This window comes from Vulpes lagopus, chromosome 13, assembly GCF_018345385.1.
Source record: "Vulpes lagopus strain Blue_001 chromosome 13, ASM1834538v1, whole genome shotgun sequence".
Lineage (NCBI taxonomy): Eukaryota > Metazoa > Chordata > Mammalia > Carnivora > Canidae > Vulpes > Vulpes lagopus.
In genome coordinates, this window is record NC_054836.1 from 55,530,980 (window position 1) to 55,557,888 (window position 26,909).

The following is a 26,909-nucleotide window of genomic DNA, read 5'->3' on the forward strand; positions in this document are numbered from 1 at the left end:
GCTAGAAATGTCAAGCCAAATCACCAAACAATAAGGTCATCTCCAATGAGATTTTTCTTGACCTTCTCAATCAGCCACATTGCATCACCTCTAAAGTGTATTATTAGATTTTTATCATATTCCTGAGAGATTGTACTCCTGGGAGTCACCGTATGAAGTAGAGAGCTTTAAGACCAATCCCCACACATGGCCACAAATAAAGTTAGAATACCACTGCTATTAATTTAAAGAACACCACTTCTCTGCAGCCAAACAGAACAATTTTTCATTAACCAAATAAGAATACCCTTTCTGGTGTTGGCATTTGACACTTTAGAAATCTGAGAAATTATTAGTTTATCTAATTCACACTGAGCCTGGGTTATTAAAAAAATAGCTAAGTTTCCTTCCCCCTCACCAGCATTCTGATGACATGTAGAACATCTTTTGGCTTTATTCATTCATTACGAATAAAAACCTCGTAGATGTGAGGCATAAGAGTTCCATAACCCAAGGTAGGTTCAAACAATGATAGAAGATAAAAATCTTATCTCTACATGTCTGGAAATGTAAACTTCTCTTGTTTTAGCCAGAAACGGATTATCACAATAGAAATATACATTAGAATTGGACAAGAAGGGAGAATTATATTTGACTATTATTTGTGAGAACTACCTCATGAAGAAATGTGTGTTCCTTCTACGTTCCTTGGTGCTTATAGAATTTGAAGCTGACCATGATGAATTGAACCCATTTATTATTTAACAAATAAAAATTCTTGGCCAGGCCTGATTTCGATACACTGATCCAGCCACAATAAATTTTATGTCCAGCAAACTCTAATCTTTTAAAATAAAAATACTAAAAATAAAATTAAAATATACCATCTTAACAGAATTAATATTAATTAATACACATTATGCCCCAGAAGCCAGCAATTCATTGTATAGTTTTCAAATTCCTTATTGTTAATAGAGAATTATTGTACTGGCAGTAAAACTGTTCATTTCCATTTTTCAAGATGATGCTTTTGGCATTATAATATGAATTTGGTATAAAACTAATATTTTGTTTCTATTATATCTATGTATCTGTTTTCTTTATCTGCTTATAGCATGCATTTTTAAATGTAGGGTAATTTTTTAAAATTATTTTTAGAAGAAAATATCAAATACCCAATTTTGCTTGTGCTTTTTATGTATATCCTGAGTCCTTTTTCTATTGTGGGCATAAGTAATTGTTTTATCTCCAACTCTACTTGTCAAAGAAAAGGAAATCTAAGGATGTTGTTGCTTGTTTGTCTTTTCCTTGGGGGAAAAAATGCAACCATTTAACCTCAAATGTGCCACTTTGTGTAGCTGGTTTAGTCTAAGCACAATCAAGAGGAAACCACATTTTCCAAACTTCCATAAATCAGAATTCCAAAGGGGAAGATTTGAAATGAGAGATGAAAGCGCATGAAATAATAATAGCAGAGCCTTTGTAAAATAGCTTAGGAAAAGATCTACCGATAGAGAATATAGAGTGAGCAAGAAGCCACAGAGCATGGAAGTGCAGGCAGTGAACTTAAGCCAATGACTAGGATTTATGTTCCCTACGCTGCCATTCAGAGTTGTGTGACCTGGACTAACGACATTAGCTCAAAAAGCTGAGTTTCTTCATCTATAAAATGTGGGTAATCATAGCACCTATCTGTTAGGACTGTTGTGAGGATGAGATGAAACCAGCCTATAAAGTATTTTGCACAGAACCTGGCACTCAGAAATTCATAGTTTAAAACACACTAATAAGATGACCTGAGTGCATAGCTAATTATAATGTCATCAGTATGGTGCTCACTTGTTGGCATTAGCATGTAGCATCACACACTGTGAATAACATTTTAATCTTAATTCTTATTTGAGGGCACTGAGTCTCCTATTAAGGGCTTTGCCCTGATTCTCACAACTTATTTTAAAAGTAAGATGTGAATCAAGGACTTGTAACCACACAAAGTCCAGCTCTCACTCTGACATTGGTGTTTCATAAACAAGGAGGCAGTCCCTCCAGGTGACTGTCCTGTCATCTTAAGGAAAATAAAAGTAACAGAGCGAGAGAGAGCCAGCTTCAACTAGATCAGTATGGTTTATCCCAGACTAATGAAGCTCTGTGTTCCTTTAAAGACTGTGTTGTTTCGAGGATTTTACATCTATCATATTTCCAGAAATGTATCCTTCAACATTAGGAAATTAAATGCGGATTTTTTTCAAAAGTTACATATTTTAATTGTCTAAAACAGTGAAACGTAGTAGCTGCTATGGATGTTGTCAAGCTATATTCTGTCTACAGTGAATAATTGTGTCTTACTATAGGCATGTCAACATCGCTCTAATTCAGAGATAATCTGTTGTACGACTCCTTCACTGCAACAGCTGAATCTGCAACTCCCTCTGAAAACCAAAGCCTTTTTCATGTTAGATGGGATCCATTCCAAATACTTTGATCTCATTTATGTACATAATCCTGTGTTTAAGCCTTTTGAAAAGCCAGTGATGATCTCAATAGGCAATGAAAATGTACTGAAAATTAAGGTAAGAAATGCTTAAAAATGCTCTCTTAAATCATCAACTTGAACTTAATTGACTTCATAGCTGTATGAATAGAATTGTTGTACTGGGTCATTATCTTATACTACATCAGCAAGTATCTAAGCTCTGAAAAACAAATCTTTTTGGCAGAAGACTAAAAGTTAAGTATAATCATGGATTGCTTTTTAATGAAGCATTTAAAAATTCTTTCTTGTGTGTGTATTAAAAAGTAGCAAATGTGGGACACAATCTATTAAATAGGCTGCCTGTAATGCATTATCCTGCTGATGTTATACATTTCTCTGGACACCTTAAATGTGCTCACTATAACATGAAAGTAAATGCATCAACTGTAGTTGTGTACTTCCTTGCAATACTTGGAATTTTGTACCTGGGTAAGGTCATCTCCAAGCTGATTTCTAAATGGAGCTGGATTTCCTCTACCGTAGGAATATATTAGCCTCCAAATGTAATTTAATTGGAGAATAACAAATTATCTTTTCTAACCCAGCCTGTTGAAAACAAAGAACACTAAAACCCAGAGAGGCTAAGTGGTTTGACAAGCGGCAAAACAAAGACTAGAGTACAGCTCTCTTATGTCCCTTCAGTCATTTTCACTTCAAGTAGTAATAAAACGGCAAAATGGTCAAGACTTTATTGATAGCCCCAGTCACTAGAAACAGCAAAATGCTTATCTTTCGACATGTTGTTTTAGACATTCAGAATTTTTCTCCTGCAAGATAGCCTGAATGCAAATAGGAACAGACACGAAGTAATAGGATAGTCCTTGTGTAGATACAAGTTTCTGTAGATCGTCTCCATCCAAGTAATAATACATTTCTACTGAAATTTGTCTGCTTTTTCAACAAGATTTTATCTACAGCCAAATTCATGCACACGCTCATACTCATATAAGTTTACTAACCTCGAATTGTGTTTTGTACAATAATTAAGCAAGCCCAGCATGAAATTAAATGGAAGCCTGCTTCAGTGAACAGCATGTTTACCACAGCAAAGTTCTTTCATCTGCTTCTTTAATTAGTTTTAGAAAAGGAGAAAGAGCTTTTATCACTTCTTTTTTTTTTTCAATAAAACTAATCTAGTGTGACCTTTTGCTTTCAACAATTACTGTGTTTGCCATTTGAAAGATTCCATTTGGTTTTCTTGATGAAAACAAAGGTTTATTTGCAAATATTTTTACGCCCAAATAAACTTACTTTTCTGTTCCTCTATCTCTGATGGAAGGATTAGAAATAAGTGGTTCTTTATCTAGCCTTCCAAGCACAGTCTTATATGGAAGAGAAAACTTATTTTTCTTTAAATTAAATACCCATTATTCAATGTCCTACAAAATTCAGTGTCCTAGAAAAACACGATTTGACATCATCCTCAGTCTTTCAGTGCTATTCCCACCTTGGTCCAAGGGGTCTCTGGAAATAGACACAGAACACTCTTTTTTTCCTTACATACAGAATGACTCTTTTCTCTAACAAGTATATAACATCTGTCATGTCACAGAGTTGCAGTTTGGTGAGAAAAGGGATGGTTTAGAGGGATTATTTTGGTATCATCATCCAATCTTCTCCCATGGTCCATTTTCCTTTTATATAAGAGGAAATCTAAAGTGTAAGAGAAGATGTGTGACAGCTGTTTAACCCTTTATTAGTGTCTAAAGTTGATCACATTAAAACCTCTGCCTCTCTTGGGACAGAAACAAAGGAGAGCAAAGCATGAGAAAAGAAAAGAAAGAAAAGGCCTCTTCTAGACATGCAGTGAACCGTTTTTATCAAAAGAAAGGATGCCATTTTATTTCATGTTGTGCTTGTCCAATTACCATTCAAAACATGAATGTGAAGTAGGTTTGTATTCCATTGGTGAAAGCTATGGAGAGAGATTTGCTCCTTATTGCCAGGGAGAGTTCATGTTCCTCAAGCAGCCATGCATACAAGAATTCCTTGGCTAAAAAGAGATTGTGATAGTCTCCAGCCCTAGTTGTGAGAATTGCCTCAGTCAGCGGTACACCGTGACCAAGAGGGTCAGCCAAGTTTGGATCAGTAGATTGTAAAAGAGACCAAGGATCAATCCCTCCTCAAAATGAACCAGAAATCCCATCAATGCAGGAGGAGTTTATGGCCAAGGCTTCATGTCAGCCAGGACCAGCTGTGGACAATGATCATCAAAAGTAGACGCCTCCTTTGGAAGACATGCCAAGACCCAATGTTTATGTCAAAAGCACCTCACATTTTTGTGGAAGATTAGTTAAGATAGTACTTTGATATATATTATTTCATTTCAGACTCAAATGGACCTCTGACTTTTAGAGGTCCAGTAATGATTATCCCCATTTACAGATAAGTAAACACAGGTTTTGGAAACTTAGGTGATTTGTCTTGGGCCTCCTAGAGAGCAAATAGCAGAACTGGGACTTACACTCAAGTCTCTTGATTCCAAACTTCATCTTTCCACTAGATTATAATGCTTTTCATATCAACTCTCATTTAATGTATACCAAAATACCTTTCGTAATAGAGAAACTTTTCTATCATATGGTACATAGATATCTATACAGTTCTTTAGGTGAGATCGTTAGCAATTCTTTAAACAAAATTAATTTTTAGATATTTGTAGAGCAACCTATATTTCCCCTAATTATCTTATTATATGACATTTTGTGCATGAGCATATTTTACGGAAAGTAGAGAAGAACGGTATGTAATGCTGGAACAAAGACTGTCTGACACTGACCTGGGATTTATGTTATTTTGGAGCTTATTGATGTATACGGTCATAGAGATGCTTCAGAGGTCCAGTCTGGAGAAATCAGCTAAAAACAGGAAAAAGGAGGCAGGAAAAGCACCATTTTCACAGTGCCCCAACTAGCCAATGAAGAAACCATTTTAATTTTGGTTCACGCAGCTTTTCCCAAGTGACCAGGAAATTTTTGCAAATGTGTATTAACACCCTGTGGAACTCAATTTTGAAGCCTTCTATGAAGGTTCTTTTGCCTTGTCCCAAACCTGAGGGACTCCTATCCTCTGGATGAAGTGTAAACCTCCCCCTCCCTGACCCTGTCACCACCAATTTGATGATTGTCTACTTGCCAGCCTCCCTGGACCATTGCCTCTCTGGGTCCTGCTACCAATCTGCACCTCACTGCTTTAGCTGGCTTTCCCAGAGTCAATCTTGTGGCCACCTGGATGTATGAAACCTCATAACGATCCCTCCTGCTATAATGCTATTTTTCAAAATCTGCCAGTATACTGCCACTCCCATCTATGTTCTGTAACCAGTTCAGACATGGGTCCCTGGGCCTGAATCCTAGATAGAAACACAGTGTCACACCTGGCCAGGGTTGGAGATGAAAGGAATAAGAAACATCCTAATAGAACGCATTAGGAGTAATTAGTTTTCACCTTAGAAACATATTTATTTTAACATTACAGTGAAAAAAATTCTTGTTCATCTTCATATGCACAGTAACTAGAATTGTGTCTAACACACAGTAGGTGATAAGTGGATTTTGTATCAAATGGAATTTGATTTGCTTCATGACTTAGTTCCTTCTTGAACCTTAGTTCTCAATGTGTAAAAGCTGGAATGACAATAATACCTACCTCAGGGGGGCTTTCTTTACAAGATAAAATGAGATAATTATAATTCGGAATTGCTGTAAGTGTATAGGGGATTAAAGACCGGAAAGCTTTTTCTGTGCTGCTTTATTTAAAAGAGTATATTACCATTTTAATGACTGAAGAACTCAGCCAATTTGTATGTTCTTCTATTTAGTAATAGTTAATATTAAATAATAAAAAGTAAATTTAAAAAGTTCTGGATGTATGCATTTTCCCCCACAACTCCATAAAAATACGTGTCTTTTATTTTATTTTATTTTTTGATACGTGTCTTTTAAATGACAAAAAGTACCCTATACCAAAAAAATTTAAAAAGTACCCTATACCTATTTTTATTTTTTTCTGACCCAGGCCCCCTGCATATAGTGGACAGCCAGTATCACTCTTGTGACATCTTGGATTTCAGACAGTTACACATACAATTGCACATACAAAGCTGATAGTACTTTCTTGTATGTCACAATTTATTGTACGTTCCTTACTAGGCACAAATGAAAAGGGGTTCAATATTAGCTGAGTGCTCTGTTTTTGTTTTAAAGAAGCCTTTATGCAACATCCAAGGAGACCTGTGTCTAAAAGGAGTAGTGGAAGTGCAAACGCGGTATGCTCATCCCTTCCCCCAGCCTTCGTTATCATCTAAGCCAGCGAGACACATTTTAGTCAATCCCTCATAAATCAAGCCCTGCAGCTCTTTAATCTCTTTTCTTTGTCATTCCCTGAATTCCCTCCAATATGTGAGTGAGTGCCTTACCCCTCCTCAGACCTAACCAACAAGTTGTCATTTGAAGCCCCAAAGTGACCTGTTAGATTTATGTGCTTTTATGTTGAGTTGCCCTGTGTGGCTGACCTGGTTCAACGGCATACACATACTGCCTCTAGAAGTATCTAGAAACTGGAAAGATAGGGTTTGTCTCTATCCATTTTTTCTTTGACTCCAGATTCATGTTAGAAAGAAGTATTTTCTTCTAACTTCTCCCAGAATGATTTCCAACCTACCAATCTATTGAAATCCACATGAGACAATGTATATAAAAGCAGTTTACCAAGTACTTAAAGATCACATAAAACAAAGGAGCAGTATGTAGTTATTACTGGCTGCTCTTTGTCCCTAAGAGAAATAAGAGAAATAAGAAATAAGAGAAATGTTTGGTATATTCTCCTTTTAACTTTTAATGAAAAACCGTACTCATTAAGTTTTGATATGAGACATTGTACCTAATGTTTTCACTTCTTTCCCAAAGCTAATTATTGCTTTCTTCAACAAAATTTTGATATTTTTTAAATGCCTAATAATTACTTCAGTTAACTAAATATGTCAAGTTGCATAATTTTTTTAAAAAATCCTCATGTAACTTAGTGTTCAGAATAATGTAATCATGCTCCCAAATCACAATGAGGGTCATAGGGCATCCACAGGAATCTCTGTAAAAATGAATTTATATAGTGGATTCAGCTGTACAGGAATGATGAAAAGAAACTACCCAACTCAAACACAAAAGGAATATATTAACATAGATCAGTTATTTCAGAATCTCTGGAGATGGGACCCAGGCTTTTGTAAAGCTCTCAATGTGATTCTAAAAGTAAAGCCAAGGTTCTCACTGCATGAGACAGTGTTAGTCCAACAACTCAATCTCTAAGTTTTTGCCAACCATTAATACTCCCTAAAGACATTAATAAGATGATTATGGGTAAGAGGTCATTGGACAGAAGGGTGTGAAACAAAACAAAAATCTCTCCTTTGCTCTAGAATCCAATTTGATGTAAAAGCTTTAGGGGCACCTGGCCAGCTCAGTCAGTAGAATGTACAACTCTTGATCTTAGAGTTGTAAGGCTGAGTCCCACATTGGGCTTAGAGCTTACTTATAAATAAAATCTTTAAAACAAATTAAAAGCTATATGTTGTGAATCCTAATCAGTACCCCCAAAATGGCCATGCTCTCTTGGAACTATCCAAATTCCCATAAAAGTGAGTATCATAAGATCTTATGCCTTGGCAAACAACATGGCCTATGTTTGCAGTATATTTATGTTCTTTCACAATTGTTGGCATTCCTGCAAAACTGTGAAGTGTTAACAACCTCTTTTTTTCTTTCAGGGCAATGATATTGACCCTGAAGCAGTTAAAGGCGAAGTGTTAAAAGTTGGAAATAAGAGCTGTGAGACTATCTACTCAGATTCTAAAGCCGTTTTATGCAAGGTCCCCTATGACCTGCTGAAATTGAACAACGAGCTAAATATAGAGGTGGGATTCCTGCATTTCTCTCATGATGTAAATAAATGCCAGTGTAATTATGTCACTTTGCAGGCTTAAAATAAATCATTAAAGCTCATTTGTGTGTTGGCTTTGGCCCATCAGCTCAGCCCTGATTCTTAGTTGTTATTTTAGAATGAGTGAGTTTTTGTGGCACTGTCTCCTTCCCAAGCCTCACAGGGTGGACCTCAAAAGTCCTTTGTACCCACACTCCCTCTCCATCATGCCCCACTTTGGCCAAAATTTATTGTAACTCTAAGGAGGGATAAGGGCACATCCCAGAGGGGCCCTCTCCCTACCTCTTATCACCAGGAGGCCAAAGCCAACATACTGTTCCTCTCCACAGTAATCTCAAATGCATGGACAAAGTAAAATAGGAATTAAACTATTGTATAGTAACTTCTTTCATGTTGCGCCATACAACTTACACATTTAAAGTATACATACAGTTCAGTGGTTTGGGGTATTATTTTTCTATTAATTTTTAAAGTTGTGGCAAAATACACATATAAAATTTGCCATTTTGACCATTTTTCAGTATACAACTCAGTGGCATTAATTACATTCACAATATTGTGCAACCATCACCACTATCTAATTCCAAAACTTTTTCATCACCCCAAACAGAAACCCTAGATCCATTAAGCCGTACCGTCATACTCTCCCTTCTTCTTGCCCAGCCCTGGGTAACCTCTAATCTATTTTCTGTCTTTATGAACTTGCTTATTCTAAATATTTCATATAAGTGGAATCATACAATATTTGTCCTGTGTGTCTGTGGCTTATTTTACTTAGTGTGTTTACAAGGTTCACCCATGTTCTAGTATGTGTCCGAACTTCATTACTTTTTTAAGGCTGAATCATATTCCATCGTACAGATATGCCACATTTTGTTTATCTAAGAACGAGTAAATTTTAAAGGGTTCCTGAAGTCTTCTAAAAAGTTATAAAATGGGAGGGGAGGAGAGTTATAAAATGGGAAAGGACAAAAAAAATTAGAAAGTTTAAGGCTGAATCATGATAACAGAGTTTGAAATTCAAAGGGACCATGAATCCTAAAAAATCATGGCATGTTATGATCCAGAAGGATCCTCAAAGATTTCTTTGACATCTCAAAACTGAAACAAAAATATTTTGCAACTTTATTATTCCACCTGATTATTTACCTCTTAGGGGAAATCCTGTCTGCCCCCTACCTGACCCTTTAAGGCAGAGTGAATGTCTTGTGGTGTCTGTTTCTTATCGATCCTTCATAGTTCTAAGGTACATTTCCTATTGTGTTATCACTTACTTATGTGTTTGTCTCTCTTTCTGCAGTTAAGTTCCTCAAGATGAAAAACTGTTTTTTTTTTTTTTAAGGAAAAAGAAAAACTGGTTTTTATCTTTTTATCTGGTTACAAGTACAGTCAAGTATCACATCAGTACTTTAGGGATCGGTAGCCCCTAGTTATTTGAACACTGAAGCGGAATTGCAGAATATTTTACCGATCTGAAGGCATTTATGGCCCCTTCTAGGACACTAGTAATCAGCTAGCGCTTTGGGTGATTCAGCCTGGGTAGTATATTTTGTATTTATCATGGCTAAATTCTGACTTCTCTGTATTTGTCATTTTTAGTGGAAGCAAGCAGTTTCTTCAACCGTCCTTGGAAAAGTAATAGTTCAACCAGATCAGAATTTCACAGGACTGATTGCTGGTGCTATCTCAATATCAACAATAGTCTTATTATTACTCGGACTTTTCCTGTGGCTGAAAAGGAAAAAGCAAATTAAAGGTGCATTTTTTTGCTGTTGTTACTATTTGCTTTAAGAAGCTGCCTCAAGTATACAGTCATTACAGTTTAAAATTGCCGTAGATTCCTGTGTGTTGTCTTATGTGCAATCCACGAGCCCATGAGTTCTGGTCACTGGGTCAAGGTCTACCAGGACCCATGATAGCCAAGTCTTTAACGAGCTCTTTCTCTCTCTCTGTTTTAAGATCTGGGCAGTGAATTAGTTCGCTATGATGCAAGAGTACACACTCCTCATTTGGATAGGCTTGTAAGTGCCCGAAGTGTAAGCCCAACTACAGAAATGGTTTCAAATGAATCTGTAGACTACCGAGCTACTTTTCCAGAAGGTATATTTCAGTTTATCATTCTAAGAAATACCTATACATATACCTCAGTGGGTTGTGGCATTGTTGTTTATTTTTGGTTTTGCCTTCATATTTTTATAAAAATAAAAAAAAAGAAGTATTTTTATCTTCTTTGGCCAAAGAAGTAATTTAACCTGACGCAGAATTATATGGCTCTTATTTTTAAATGGACTCATGTGTATATTACATTAGATCTCTAAAGTCTTTCAGTTTTCTTCTCACAAAAAAAAAAGGTTAAAAAAGAAAAGGTTAATTTTAAAATCATTTGAAAAAAATTAAAAAATAAAATAAAATCATTTGAGCAAAGGTAAGGTCTTTATCATCTGAATTCAATGCTAAGAAATTGTGAAGCTCTCTTTAACAACCCAGGAAGAGTTAAGATACAAAATTTATATCTATTTAAATATAAGTGGGCACTGATACATTTTTTTAACTGTTAATCCTCAAACATTTAAATTATACCTTTAGTATTCTTTTAAAGGATTCTCAGTGAGCTGTAGCTACACAGCCTTTTACCCACCAACATTCCAGGACTTGAATATATTCTGAGTCTTCTCCAATAAAAACCTTCAATTATGCCATTTAAAAAGGAGTGGTTAGCACCATCTGCTTTGCAAAACAGTAGGCCTAATAATGGTCGGGTTAACCAGAGAATTTCACATTGTTTTATTTGAAATCTCCTGGTAAAAGCAAAATGTCTGTATTGTATCTGCTTCATTATCTTTAGAAGTTCCAGGACGTGAGTCAAGTACAAGCACTTCCCTAGTTGAATATTTACCATTGGACAAATAAAATGAGTCACAGATAGTTGAGGGTACTGGAAAACTAGAAATTGCTCATCAAAACAAGTACAAGAGCAATGAGGCACTTAACATTTTAACTTTTTCAACCCTCACTGCCTCATATTTTTGGAAGGTTATATTAGTCTGCAGAGATACATATAAATATTGTCTTGGCCCACACGATTCCATTTGCCCTTGAAGATCCATGCCCTTAACAACATGAATAAATCAAACTCAGTTTATAGCTTTGGAATTTACATCTATTAGTATTTTATATTCACACTTAATAGCTCTAATCTGAGATCATTCTAATTCACAAGTAATTTTTTTTTAAAGTTTATTTAATCTTCCTTCAACCTTGTTACTGAACAAACCTCTTTCATCATTGCTAAGAAGCTTGAGTTTCTTTTTTATATATATATATTTTAGTTAAATTCAATTTGCCAACATAGAATATAACACCCGGTGCTCATCCCATCAAGTGCCCTCCTTGGTGCCCATTACACAGATGAAGGCTTGAGTTTCACTGCCTTTCCTTCATTGAACCTGAACCTTCAAGACATGGAAAACTAAAATAGACAAAAGAAGAAGGTCATTGGGAGAGGAGAATGAGGGAATGTGCAGCCAGCATCTAATGAAGAGACAACTACACAGCTTTTCTCTCTACGTCTGGTGGAGATGGCCTCCCCATCGGTCTCTCTTGCAGAATTCTGTGTGGTGTTACAACAGAATCACACATTGGTGGTTTAAATTGGGTTTGGCACGTGTTTGAACTTAGCCTCAAGGCCAGTAGAATTTCTATGCCAGAGGACTTTTCTCCTGTGTCTTAGCAAGGATTTCTCTCAGTCTCTGCGCCCCTGCGAATTTAGAACTCTGATCTCCAGGTGCAAAGATTTGGGAAGTGGAGGTGCAGGAACTGAGCTCAGAGAGACTTATTTGCATTTCTTCCACTGGGGAAGTTTTGGAGAACCTGACTCTAGGATTAAAGTACCCAGGCACCCAGCTAGGCTTCTTTCTTCCCTCGCCTATCCAACATTCCAGGTACTCTCACTCGAGGTCCTGCATTCTTCCTCTAAGGATGCCGCTGTCTTATTTCCAGCTAGTTAGTGTAACCAGAGGTGGCCCCCAAAGCTTTTGTGGAACCACCGTTAGATTGACTGCTTTAGCCAAATTGATAATAACCGAACTGTCCACTATGGAAAATACTCAAAATGCTTAAATGGGGTCAGGAATAGTCAGAGTACCATCAGCTTTTTTATGCCCCTCTCTCAGTTCTAATTTTCCTAGTCATTTGCACACAAGCTATATGATCTTTTGGTGTCAACAGGGACCTTCCCAAACCCTCTCCACTCTTCCCAAATTATATACTAATATATTCAACACCCTGCCTAGTTTATCTTCACATCAATTGCAGATATGATGCCCTCTCCTTCACATGTTTGGATTCCCAGTGGAAAGGGCAAAGCAGCTGATGGCTTCTCTGCCCTGTTTCTCGCTAAGAAATTTATCCTCAGCCCCACAGTTTCTTGTGAAAAAGCTTCACCTTGCAGTAGAGAACTTTGCCTGAGGCTCTTATACAGCTTTGGTTGTAAAGATCAACTTAGAAGGAATGCTGATCCCTTTCCAAATGCCCTCAACTAAGCAGTGGGAATGATACACTACCCCAATTCTTACCTTCTCTGAACAGCGATCCCATTAAATCTGCCATCATCACACAGGGAAGAATTTACCACTAATGTGAGAAGCCTTCAATTCTGAAAATTTAACCATTATATATTTCTAATTATATATATAGATATCATAGTTCACTATACTATATTTTTCCTTGGCCAGGAATCCGTTGAGCAATACTAATTAATTCCATTAATAAGCACCAGTCTCTCAAAAGCAAACTACTTTTGCTGCTTCCCAGCCTTAAGAATATAGAGTATATTAAAAAATAAACCTCAAGCATGGATTTTTGCTATATATGAAAAGAGAAACGTCTAAGGAAATGAGAGTAAACAATGTTTCAAAGTTAATGCTTATTTAAAAGAAAATTTATGAACATTTTGTTGTAACTCTTGTCTACGTAAGCAAATATCTTTTCCCAACTTATCATTATAATTAAACCAATTCCTCTGTAAAACAGGCTCTGTCTGACTTCAATGACAAAACTACCATTCCTCAAATTATAAAATCCAGACTTCATTATTAATTTAATGTGCTACGTGTTGTAGTCTCCACTAAGTGAGATTTCACTGTTGTTTTCTAATAATGTTGCTTTATCTTGCAGACCAGTTTCCTAATTCATCTCAGAATGGATCATGCAGACAAGTACAATATCCTCTGACGGACCTGTCCCCCATGCTTACTAGTGGGGACTCTGATATATCCAGTCCATTATTGCAAAATACTGTCCACATTGACCTCAGTGCTCTAAATCCAGAGCTGGTGCAGGCAGTCCAGCATGTAGTGATTGGGCCGAGTAGCCTGATTGTGCATTTCAATGAAGTCATAGGAAGAGGTAAGTATTTCCACTCAGCTTTTTGTTAAATACAATTTTCCAGTAAGCATTTTATCTTCTGCCTTTGCAGATTAGAAGCTTAGACAATGGTGAAAGCAACTGACAGAGCAGTGATAACAAGTGAACTTGATTTCTGTTCTGCAGAAATACAGCCCTACAAATCATATCTCTGGGGTTTGTCCCTGTGCAGGGAGGCAATTTGATAATCTCCCAAATATGAAAAATATATCGAATTCTTTCCTCATCTTTTTCATAATGGCAACTCTAGTTTCTTAAAGGTGCCGCTTACTTCTTTATGAAAATCAGTAAGTTCCAATATTTTTACTCATATCTTCTAATCTTTCTTCACCCTGAGAACACTGACTAACTCTATGAAGTCCTGGTTTATAGCAGTTTGTACCCTGCTGGACAGCCTCAAAAGATGGAATTTACTGCATTCCCCTGATCTGAAGCAACATATATCATCTCTACAATGCACTCCAATTTCTTTATACAAAGAGGATGAATATTTGTAATAAGCCAGCCAGAGCAGCAATAACAGCTTGCATACACAGTGTTTGAGGAAATATTTAGCAAGAAAAGAAAGCAACCAGAAGCCAGGAAATGAACTGTGCTCCTCTCTTTTTTTCTAAAAAGCTTTTGCCATTGATACTGACTGAATGGCCTCTGATCCCTTTTATTCTATATGTGCTGCAAGAGGTAGCAGGCCCCTGCCAGCATGATGCAGAAGAAGCTGATGGGACAATTTGCCTTATATGAAGGCGAAAGCTTTCCCATTTTCCTGTGATAGCATCCACACATTCCTCTATAACAGATTCCAGATTTTAATCTTTAGCATGTTCCCTTCCCTAATAGTAGCTTCACTATTAACAAATCTGTTTTACATCAGAGTAATATATAGTTCTATGACTTGCCTATAAATCCCAGAAATTGTGCCAGTTTTACAGTATGTGGCCTCACCAATTATGTCCTAATTCTATACATTGTAAAATTAGAATTTTTAATTTTCATCAGTAAATGGCAATTATTTCTCTTTGGAAGTTGTAACCATGAATGGTTCTGTATATATTATTTATTTATATGTTTTTCCCAGTAGAATATGAACCCTCAAGAGCATAGATTCTATTTTATTCATCTTTACATTGCAAGAGGGTACGCTAATGCCTGACACTCACATACTAGGAACTCAGGGAATCTTGGCTGCATGGATGAATTAATTAATGAGTGACTTACACAGCTATCAGACATTTGGCACCTCTGGGGAAAATTACTGCCACTGGATGAAAGGCTACCATTGGAAAGTGATGTGACTAAAGTCAGAGAGAACTAGATAAAATGACTCAGAGTGAATTTGCTTCATTTGGGCAGTTGCCTTTCAGTTTCTGCCAACCTGGATTACAAATTAACCAGTGACTAATAGGGGAAATCCTTATTCTATAATGGTAATATTATTTCTAATGGTAACATTTTTATTTCAGTTTAGTTTACTGGAATATAGGGAGCTTATTTTATTGCATTTCTTCATGTGGCAAAACTTTATTTTCATATATAAAAGATTATTTGATCCTTAAAAATAATAAATTCTTTTTTAAAAAATATTTTATTTATTTATTCGTGAGAGGCAGAGACACAGGCAGAGGGAGAGGCAGGCTCACTGTAGAGGGTGCCCGATGTGGGACTCGATCCCTGGATCCTGGGATCATGACCTGAGCCAAAGGCTCAACCCACGCACCCCTATAAATTTCTTTTTTAAAGGACTTATTTATTTTAGAGAGAGCACGCCCACGTGCACAGTGGGAAGGGGTAGAGGGAGAGAGAGAGAATCTTAAACAGATTCTGTAGTCAGCATAGAGCCCAATGCAAGGCTTAATCCCATGACCTCAAGGTCAGGACCTGAGGTGAAACCGAGAGTTGGATGCTTAACCAACTGAGCCATCCAGGCACCTCAAAAATGATAAATTTATTTTATGAGGCCAATGTTACTCTTGTGTTCAGTAGTTCCACTGTGGTTGAATATTTTGCTGTATTAGGCTTTAATAACAGTATTATCACCTAATATTTTTACCATGTATTAAATAATCATATTGCTTATATCTTAGGGTGAAATATGTTACATCTACACATTTTACAGACACTTGGTGGTACTATTAACAACCGAAAGTAAAAGAAACAATGCACTTTTTTGCCATGCAAGAAAAAGGAGAAAATGAAGGTCTTTGCAAGTGGTATTGCCTAATTAAAAGTAATACAGCACTAACCAAATTCCCTTTCACATAGGACATTTTGGGTGTGTATACCATGGGACTTTGTTGGACAATGACGACAAAAAAATTCACTGTGCTGTGAAATCCCTGAATAGTAAGTGATATTTTATTTAACAGTGGAGTACACGTTCATGGTTTGCTAACCAATAAATAGTTCATAATAAAATGCTGATTTATACTTTCCCTTGTGGAAAAAAAATGACTATTGCTGGAATTAGGGATCTAATCCTGAAAATTTGTTTGGTCTAAATTCTGATTGAAATATTTCATCAGAAATTATTTCTCAGAGCCCTCATAAATAAGAATTTGGAGAAATGAGGTTCTTGGATGAACTGAATGTCACTTAACTATGTTTGGCTTATAATACTTGTTTTGCAAGTGACATTTGTGGAAACTATTGGAAGCATGTTGGCACATATAGTAGTAATGACTCATTTTACCCAAAGGAATTACTATAATTATTATTTTTACCACAACTTTCATTAAAAAGACTTAAAAATGAAATAAGACAAACAGGAGAAAAATATGCCAGCAGAAATTGAAAAATCGAAGCGTGGCAGTGTCTCTTTTATCATTTTGGGGGGGAATGAGGTACTCTACATAAATGAATGTCCTAAACAAGTGATACCTACCCCCTTTTAATGCTAGAATTTTTTTGAATTTTAGATGTTATTGAGAAAATACCTGTTAAAGGAAAGTATTCTCTGTTTAAGAAACAGGGAATGCTTCCAGATATTAACTAAGATTATTGATGACCAGGAGCCATAATTAAGGTATAAATCTTGTACAACCCAATGTAATCCTCATCCTAGAGTTTTCCAGGTTCTACCTTTGCTGACAGGTGTCATGTCAAGTCAGTATGCTTGCCTTGTCGACACATATTGCTAAATTTCTGCTTATAATTTACAGCAGCCTGAAGTGTTGACCAACTATATTACAAATTTATATTAGAGTTTATAAGCTGTTAGTGCACAAGTGAAAGGTTTTCTTCCAAGATACATTATTGTCAGAACTCTTTCAACCTATTTTACATAAGTCTCCAGGCTGAACAGTGTTCTATATGGTTGATTTTTGTTGGAAGTCTGACCACGATGTAATTAAAGGGACAGTTTATGTGAAACCTAACTACACGGTAGAGGACTAAGTACGATTGTCAATAAATCTGCCTTACAAGATAGCACCGCTGCCCATTGTACTCAGAACTATCTTAACAGTAAGAAATCCTTCTGTTTCCCTGGTGACCATTAATCTCTGTTCCATCCACATGGACTTCCAGGTCTCAGAATGCATTGCACTGTAAAAGAATATCATCACTGACACTGGTACTAGTCAGGTTAATAAGTTAAAGGTCATTACCCTTTCATCAATACTGGCTAGTGTCTCTCAGAATCTCTATCTGGAAATAATTAGAAACTGTCATACCAGAAAAATCTACTTAGATATCATATGACTATTGGTCTTCAAACCCTTCTAGTCTAGGGATCAGAAAACTATGGCCCAGTGATTGTTTTCATAGATAATTGTGGCTGCTATTGCACTACATTGGCAGAGTTCAGTATTTGCAACAGAGACCACGTGGCCCACAAAGCCAAAAAATATTTACTATCTGGCCCTTTATAGAAATTTGCCAACCACTGCCCTAGGCGGTCGCTAAAGAGGTGGACTGGCCTGCTTCCCTCTGCTTTTTCTATGAGACAAACTAATTGCTAGAGTCTGGGGGTGACTTGAAGTCACATTACAGGGTGACATCATTTACTCAAATGTATTATAAAAAACACTCTGAGAATGGGTTGTCAGGACAAGATTCAGCCCTGTGGTTTTACTCCATAACTCTCCCTATCTGAACTTGACAAAATATTTATTAGTCCATAATGAAGTTAATGTCTCTGCCGCTGGATTTCTCAGGAATCACCGACATAGGAGAAGTTTCCCAGTTTCTGACCGAGGGAATCATCATGAAAGATTTTAGTCATCCAAACGTACTCTCACTCTTGGGAATCTGCCTTCGAAGTGAGGGGTCTCCACTGGTGGTCCTACCGTACATGAAACATGGAGATCTTCGAAATTTCATTAGAAATGAGACTCATGTAAGTATATTACCAAGCTTACTAATCAATAAACTGTCAACCAGCAAGTCTTCCAAAATGTTCCTATTTAAAAGCATTTAAAGAAGCACGTGTAAAATGTTTGCATTATTCGAATAGATTATAGAGCCTGATTCAATTCACTTACCTCAAAATCCTTTATCCTGGTGAGAACATAGTGGTACCTAGAAGGGTTTTTCAAGGGCAATGATTCTTACATGTCCTGCAAGTCGCCTTGATCTCCCATCCTTCTGATTGGTACATTTAATCATCTTTGAGTGCCTCCTGTGCCAGAAACAGCAAAGCACAGGGGCCTGAGGAGCTGGAGCCCACATGTAGTTTTAACTCTAGAAGGCAAACACTGAAGAATTCATTAAAACTGAGGCCCTTAGTATTCTTCAAACTCTCCTAACTTCAAACTCTCCTAACTCAGGACCTGTGCATTTGCTGTTCTGTCTGCCTGGAACACTTTCCCCAGCGTTGCCACATATGTCACTTCTCATCAGCCTCAGCTTTTGCCCTAATGTCATCTTCAAAATGAGGCTTCCCTGACCTGTCTGAAATTGCAGCTGACCCATCCCACCCTCATGCTTCTCTCTGTCTCCTCTCCCCTGCTTTATTTTTCTCCATCACTCTTATCATCATCTGATACCCTGGGCCTAAGCAGTATGATACTGTAGTCGTCAGCCACATGTAAAATGTGGCTAGCCTGAATTGAGATGTGCTATAAGTGTGCTCTAAGCCCCCAGTTTTGAATATTTAGTATAAAAGCAGAAAGGTAAAATATCTCCTAATTGTTTATATTGATGACATGTTGAAATGATAATATTTGGGATATGTTAGGTTGAGAAATGTATTATGAAAGTTAATTTCACCTCTTTCTACTTTTTTAATGTGACTATTGGAACATAGATTATATATGTGGTTTGCATATTGAACAGTGCAATAGTAGGCAATAAGCGAATAGATAATAGCCATATAATGTGTGTATATATGGATGTGCGTGCACATACACACACACACACACACACACACACACACCATTAGAACATAAGCTCATGACAGTAGGGATTTCTGTGTATTTTGTTCATTTCTTTAGCTTTAACACCTACAATGTGTTCAGCACACAGGCCCTCAGTAATATTTGTTGAATGAATGAGCTAGGGTTACAAAGAGGCACTCAGGCTCTTACAGGTGAGAGTTTTCTTAGTGACATTTATGCCTAAAGAGTGAACAAGTGATGGTCAGGCCAGGGCCAGGGAGGGAAGAGGAAGGAGTCCCCAGAACTGAAGTCACAGATGATCTCAGTCTTCTTGGCTCTAGTGTCCAGGCCTCTATGGGAGTGAATGGAGTAGATTTACTCTTGATCAAAAACGTCATATACATGGGGTCAGATTCACAAAAGAAATAACTTCTAGAAGGGTAAAGAAATATTTTGTGTTTACCCAAAGAATGAAATACCCCCTCGCAGTGAATTTTTGCACAGAAGGTAAATTTACCTTCCAAAAAGCTGCCCCGACAGATCGTACGTTTCTAATTTAAGTCTTGTCGTTATCCTGATGATGAGTTCATCTGATTGGATATGCTACCTTCTTGAGGGTAGTATTCCCCCAGCATCAAACCATGATAGAGATTTCCTTTTACACGGTACCATGGCCTATATTTATAGTCCAAGGAGGCTATACTATAACCACTACCAGTTACATCCAAAAAAGAAGCCTAAAACACAAGAAACCGGCCTCTCCACATGCTGTGTGCGGTAAGCCTTTGTAGGGCCCCTCCTCGTAGGGCTACCTCTGGAGCTCACAGACCCCACAGTGGCTGCCCAAGAAGAGATACCCTCTTCCTAAAGGCCAGGCGCCAGCAGAGCTACCAGCCAGTGACATCTGTGTGATTTCAGATCTAGTTTTTATAGTTAGTTGCTAAAGGCATTCCTCTGTCCATCCAATTTTGTGGATGGAATTTCTGGAGAATGAGATTTCCTGTGTTCCGTGAGGATCCAAGCCACTGGAGTTGCAGGCAGTTGCTTTAGTAGCAGCAGGAGGGCTTCTAATGTGATTGATATCACTACTGTGGGGGCTTTGGAACCCAACAGATTTAGGTTCCACCACTTAATATCTGAATGGTTTTGAGTTATTTAATTCTCTCTGAACTTCCTATATTAACCTTGTATTTCTTTCCTTTTTTGTCGTTTCAAGTTTTTATTTAAATTCCAGTTACAGGCAGGCCCGGTGGCTCAGTGGTTTAACGCCGCCTTCGCCCCAGGGTGTGATCCTGGAGACCCAGGATGGAGTCCCATGTTGGGCTCCCTGCGTGGAGCCCGCTTCTCCCTCTGCCTATGTCTCTGCCTCTCTCTCTCTCTCTCATTAATAAATAAATAAAAAAACCTTTTAAATAAATAAATAAATAAATAAATAAATTCCAGTTAGTTACCATATAGTGTAATATTAGTTTCAAGTGTAGAACTTACTGATCCATCACTTACATACAACACCTGTGCTCATCACAAGTGCCCTGCTTATTAATACCATCACCCATTTAGCCCATCCCTACCTGCCTACATCCAGGAACCTTCGGTTTTTTCTCTATAGCTAAAAATTGCTTTTATGGTTTGCCTTTCTCCCTTTTTTTTTTGCTTTTCCCTATGGTCATCTGTTTGTTGTTGTTGGTTTTTTTTTTTGAAGATTTTATTTATTTATTCATGAAAGACACAGGGAGAGAGGCAGAGACATAGGCAGAGGGAGAAGCAGGCTCCATGCAGGGAGCCCGATGTGGGACTTGACCTCAGGACCCCAGGATCATGACCTGATCCAAAGGCAGATGCTCAACCACTGAGCCACCCAGGCGTCCTTGTTTATCTGTTTTGTTTCTTAAATTCCTCATATATATATGTGTGTGTTCTTTATCCATTCACTTCTTTATCCATTCATCAGTCAACGGGTGTTTGGGCTCTTTTCATAATTTGGCTGTTGTTGATAATGCTGTTATAAGCAGGTGCATGTGCCCCTTCAAATCAGTATTTTTGTATCTTTTGGATAAATACCTATTAGTGCAATTGTTGAGTCACAGAATAGTTCTAGTTTTAGCTTTTTGAGGAACCTCCACACGGTTTTTCAGAGCGGCTGCCCCAGTTTGCGTTCCCACCAACAGTGTAAGAGGGTTTCCCTTTCTCTGCGTCCTCACCAACACCTGTTGTTTCCAGTGTTGTTAATTCTAGCCATTCCAACAAGTGTGAGATGGGATCCCATTGTCGTTTTGATCTCTATTTCCCTGATGATCAGTGATGTTGAGCATCTTTTCATGTGTCTGTTAGCCATCTGGATCTCTCCTTCAGGAAAATATCTATTCATGTCTTCTGCCTATTTCTTAACTGGATTATTTTTGGGGTGAGTTTGGTACGTTCTTTACTGATTTTGAATACTAGGCCTTTATCAGATACGTCATTTGCAAATATCTTCTCCCATTCCTTTGGTTGCCTTTTAGTTTTGTTGTTTCCTTTGCTGTGCAGAAGCGTTTTATCTTGATGAAGTCCCAGGAGTTCATGTTTTCTTTTGTTTCCCTTGCCTCCGGAGACATGTCTAGTAAGAAGTTGCTATGGCCAAAGTCAAAAAGGTTGCAGCCTGTGCTCTCTAGGATTTTGGTGGTTTTCTGTCTCGCATTTAGGTCTTTCATCCATTTTGAATGTATTTTTGTGTCTGATTAAAGAAAGTGCTCTGGTTTCATTCTTCTGCATGTGGCTGTCCAATTCTCCCAACACCATTTGTTGAAGAGACTATTTTCCATGGGATATCCTTTCCTGCTTTGTCGAAGGTTAGTTGACCATACACCGAGGGTCCATTTCTGAGTTTTTTGTTCTATTCTATCCATCCATGTGTCTGTTTTTGTGCCAGTACCATACTCTCTTGATGACTACAGCTTCATTATAGAGCTTGAGGTCCGGAATTGTGATGCCACCAGCTTTGCTTTACTTTCCAAAATTGCTTTGGCTGTTTGGAGTCTTTTGTGGTTCCATACGAATTTTAGGTTAAACATGACTGCCCTTTCCAGAACTAGCAAATTCATGGATAGTAAACAACTCACCTTCAAAGAACAGGCCTTTCATAAGCAAACCAACCCCAATCACATCCTTTAAAAAACTCTCACACACTGAGACACTATCCACCCGCTGTAATCACTTCAGGGCCAGGTACCAGATGACTGCAGATAGCCCCTACGGCCCCAGAACCTGCTGAAATTATTCGAAGTAGCCAGTCCTAAATCTGCTAACCCTGCCTCAGAAACTACAAAACAAGCTCTTGCCTATGTTTTTTTCTTGCTCCCTCTGCCTCCTAGGCCAATCCTGGTGCTTCCCTATGTGACCTTGCTTGGCATGGCGCGTGCCCCCTCCTCTTGGGAACTGTCAATAACTAGCTACCTCTTCAATAGCAGTGGTCTTCCATCTGTTGGCCCCACCACACCAAAATAATTTAAAAATATTTCCATTTCCCCATCTGGAAAATGGAATCCACCCTACAGAAGTGTATAAGGATTAGCCAAAATTCACAAAAGCATCTAGCCTGGTACTTTGCAAATAACAGATGCAAATATCTAATAAATGACTGCTGTTATCAACAAGGCACAAGTTATTGTTTGAAACAAGATAATTCTTATAAACATTTCAGAATTCTGAGATCATCGCTAGATCATTAGATACTTAGCTTATGTGTTTTCAATTCTCTTTGATTGCAGAACCCAACTGTAAAAGATCTTATTGGCTTTGGTCTTCAAGTAGCCAAAGGCATGAAATATCTTGCAAGCAAAAAGTTTGTCCACAGAGACTTGGCTGCAAGAAACTGTATGTAAGTATAAGAATCTATGTGCCACAGTCCAAATTAAGTGACAAAGAGGAATCTGTTTCCCACTGTTGAAAACTAGTGAGGGTGTTTTCTCTTCTTATGCAAAAGCCCTTTATTTCCCTTACAGTTTTAAATCAAAATGTAAGCACTGGGGAGGTAGGCAGGGCTTTCAGGCTTTATCAAATGGAGAATTTAAAAGGAATTCTCCAGAGGGGGTCTTAAACAGCTGTTGTGTGCTTTTGCTTTTCTTTTCCCTTCCCACCAGTAGCCCCCAGTGTTGTGGTTTCACACTGCATTAGTGTTTGGGAGGGAGAATTTGATCTTCAGCATTTCACAGTGAAAAGGAGAGGGCCAGTAACACAAATACCAACATATTGCAACTTCCTAAGACTGGATTTGAAGTCAGCCTGCAGAAGCCCTACCAAAAATGGTATTTGGGAATGAATATACAAAGAGCTTTATTTGTGTCTGGCTGCCTGGGCTGTATAATTCAACAGTCAACAGTTTGTAATGGATTCAGTGCTTTCCTCACATAGCACTGATTCATGACTTATGGTATGTGTGAATGAGAGAGCTCTGCTATTAATTTCCTACCTTGGTTTTGGTCAGTGTAACAACATAAAAGCCAGCTTAAACAAAGGATGCATAGCCTCAGATAGCGGAAATTGATTTTTGTTGAGCCTTGCTGTTTTCGTCGGATGCTTTACTGTGTATCCTGTTTCTCTGTTACCTCCGTGGTGGGATATGTGAATTTTGTGTAATACCCTAGCCCATTTGTGAAAGAAATGGTAGACTAACAGTCCCGTGTCATCTCTCCCCCATAAAACTGAGTATTACTAGTAAGATAACAAGGGAAGATCTGCGATTCCTTGTGGTAGTCAATTGGCAAACTTGATTTAGCAACAAAGGAGAGCTAGGAGGGGGGCCAACAAAAGAGCAATTAAAGCAAAAGAGATTTTCTCATGCCACATCATTGATCTCTTTGCTTGGCCTGTTGAATTTGTGATATAAATGTCGAGCATTTTTATTCAAGAATTCCCATTGAAATTTAGTGTTGATCAGTAGAGGCCAGATGAAGCCCACTCTGCAGAAGCTGCAGATTTTGAATATGAAGTCCCTGTTGCTACCTATAGATAGCATCACTGTAAATTATTCTATTTCAGGCGCCAGTAATAATTTTTGTCCTTTCTATAGGCTGGATGAAAAATTCACTGTCAAGGTTGCTGATTTTGGTCTTGCCAGAGACATGTATGATAAAGAATACTACAGCGTACACAACAAAACAGGCGCCAAACTACCAGTGAAGTGGATGGCTTTAGAAAGTCTGCAAACTCAGAAGTTTACCACCAAGTCAGATGTGGTAACGTACTGATCATCCCTGACCTTCTCCTCTTTTACTTTCATACCCAACATTCATAGTAGCTTTATGGCAATTTAATTTTTTTCAAAAAAAGGAAGCATTCCACACGACTCATTTCAGTTTCTTCCTAAGGATAAATGACCTTGATTGTCTAACCCGCAGCTTGTTTTCATAAATTGATTCGTTTATCAAAAACATTTGTCTAGCAGGGCGCCATGCTAAGTCTCTAGGAAGTCCCAAGCTGAACCAGGCCTGAGCCTGTCCTCCAGGAGCTTTGGCTCGTCAGAGAAGAGAAGGCATGTCTGTCAGTAACTGGGATTAGTCCAGCCGCTCATAGCTCCAGGGCAGCTGAATTCCACCTCGAGAAATCTGAAAGCTATAACCCAGACAGGCCCAGCAGTGAGAGCAGCATCCCTGTACCCAGCTGGACATGTGCCTTCCTGGCGCCTGGCTGGCTCAGTCGGCAGAGCACGTAACTCTTAATCTCAGGGTCAGGCGGTGAGTTCAAGCCTCACCTCAGGCGTGCAGCCTACTTAAAAAAAAAAAAAAAACTAGAAACGTGCCCTTCTTTATCTACAAAGGCCATCTTCTCACAGAACAAGCTTCAAAAGATGGGAAGTGTCTTTCCTACCCTGTGTCCTGAGGGTGGGAGAGACTCTCCAGGGCAGCCAGGTTCGTTACTTCCCTTCTACCTGGTGGAGGAGGCAGGGCTGGATATAGGCCTTAAAAGGAGGAGAGAATGGGCCGTGAAACAAAAAACAACCCAGATGAGGCAGAGGGGCAGGAAAGTATATGCATCTTTCAAGTTCTAAGGAAACTGTAAGCAATGGGTGATTTGGCAGAAATAGAAGGCACAGAGGGAAATTCTGAGGATAAACTGGGAAAAATATACACACACTAGATCACAAAGGTTCTTGGAAACCAAACGAGGGAGTCTGGAATTTCTTCTCGGGCCATGTGGAAAAATTAAAGTCTAATCGGAGAACACCACCGTCTCTACTCTAAGATGTTCTGAGAGAAGTACATGCGGGAAGATGACTTTTGAGGTAGAACTTGAAATAACACAGAAACTGTAGAACAGGAAAGAGATGGAGGGAAAGGCATCTCAGAGGTATTAACAACAATATTTAGCAAGAAATTGATAAACGTCGAAGATGAGCAAAGTTATATGCTAGTGCGGTGACACGTATGTGAAGCAGAGGAGTAAAAGCTGGTTGAGGAGGAAAGATACCAGTTGAGGCTTGAACATACTGAGTTTGACTTGGGAGTAAGACATCCAAGCGAAGGTCCATCAGGCATTTGGAAATGTGGATCTGCAGCTCGTATAACCTTGTTGGTTATCTCACTGGACTTGGGCTGCCATAACCAAGTACCACAGACGGGGTGGCTCAAACAACGGACATTTATTTCTCTCAGTTCTGGAGGCTGGAAGTGTGAGATGAGGGTGCCAACATGGTCGGGTTCTGGGAGAGCTCTCTTCCTGGCTCGCACGTAGCTACCTTCTCACTGTGTCCTCATGCAGGAGAAAGAGCAAGAGTAAGCTCCCAGGTGTCTCCTCTCATGAGGGCACTAATGCCATCGGGAGGGTTCTACCTTCGTCCACACCCCATTAGGTAGATGAGAGTCCCCACCTCCTAATACCATCACACTGGGCATTAGAATTTCAACATATGAATAGGATTAGAGGGTCCACAGTTTAATCCATAACAGAGGTCAAGGGTGGAAATAGGCTTTTTAGAGTCCAAAAGCAATTACTCCAGAGAACCTACACATAGGAAATGAGGGAGAGAAGCAGAGGGACAAAAAAACCTAGGGAAAGAGGCTGTCATGAGAGTCGGAGGAAGAGAAAGCTTCAAGAAGAGATGGGATGTGGTCAGCAGGGTCCACTGCTCCTCAGTACACAGAACCAGTCTTGAAAGTTGAGTGACTTGAATGGCTTGGAGGTTTAGAGTGGGCCGAGGAGCCTGGGTGTTGAATGTGTAGAGTACTCTTACCCTATTTGCACGTACAAGTCAAGAGGACTGTGATGTGCAGAGGTAGAGAAACAGGGATTTTCAGTCCTTGAAGATAACAAGCGAAAAGGGAAAAAATGTCAACTGATGACACCAGCAAACAAGGTAGGCAGAAAATAATATTAATGGAGGGCATAGGGTTCCAAAGAGAAAGGGTTGGCAGCTACTGAGAGATGACAGGGGACAGAGATCTGAGTATGGCTTTGGGAAGTGAGAAGTCATCTGCCCTCCTCCCCGTGAGTCAGCAGGTTTCAAAGACACTGTGGTCTTCAAGTGAAAGCAGAATTTCAGTTCCTGAGGAAGTGAGGGAGGCATTAAAGTCTAAGTTGAGAGTGAGTGACTGGGAGTTTGTTTTCAATAAACGTGTTACAGGACGTAGTGGAGGGATGAGACCTTGGAGTGGAAAAGATTAATAAAGGACGTGGTAGTACATTCTAGGGCGTAATGCCTGGGATTTTGATCCTGAAAGATTCTGAAAAAGATGAAAGAAATGAGGGCT

At 38.5% G+C, this 26,909-nt stretch overlaps 1 protein-coding gene across 4 annotated transcripts in view; it reads left to right on the top strand.

Moving 5' to 3' along the window:
- The window catches only part of MET (MET proto-oncogene, receptor tyrosine kinase), a 112,633-nt gene that overhangs the window by 76,215 nt on the left and 9,509 nt on the right, over positions 1–26,909 (top strand). For 3 of the 4 annotated variants that reach the window (XM_041727697.1, XM_041727699.1, XM_041727698.1), the window contains exons 11-19: positions 2,331–2,549; positions 8,277–8,423; positions 10,049–10,205; positions 10,409–10,549; positions 13,625–13,855; positions 16,133–16,213; positions 18,025–18,206; positions 22,932–23,041; positions 24,233–24,398. In XM_041727697.1, coding sequence (XP_041583631.1) covers positions 2,331–2,549; positions 8,277–8,423; positions 10,049–10,205; positions 10,409–10,549; positions 13,625–13,855; positions 16,133–16,213; positions 18,025–18,206; positions 22,932–23,041; positions 24,233–24,398 — 1,434 coding nt within the window. The remainder of the gene's footprint in view (positions 1–2,330; positions 2,550–8,276; positions 8,424–10,048; positions 10,206–10,408; positions 10,550–13,624; positions 13,856–16,132; positions 16,214–18,024; positions 18,207–22,931; positions 23,042–24,232; positions 24,399–26,909) is intronic. The other variant, XM_041727700.1, reaches the window with a different exon arrangement.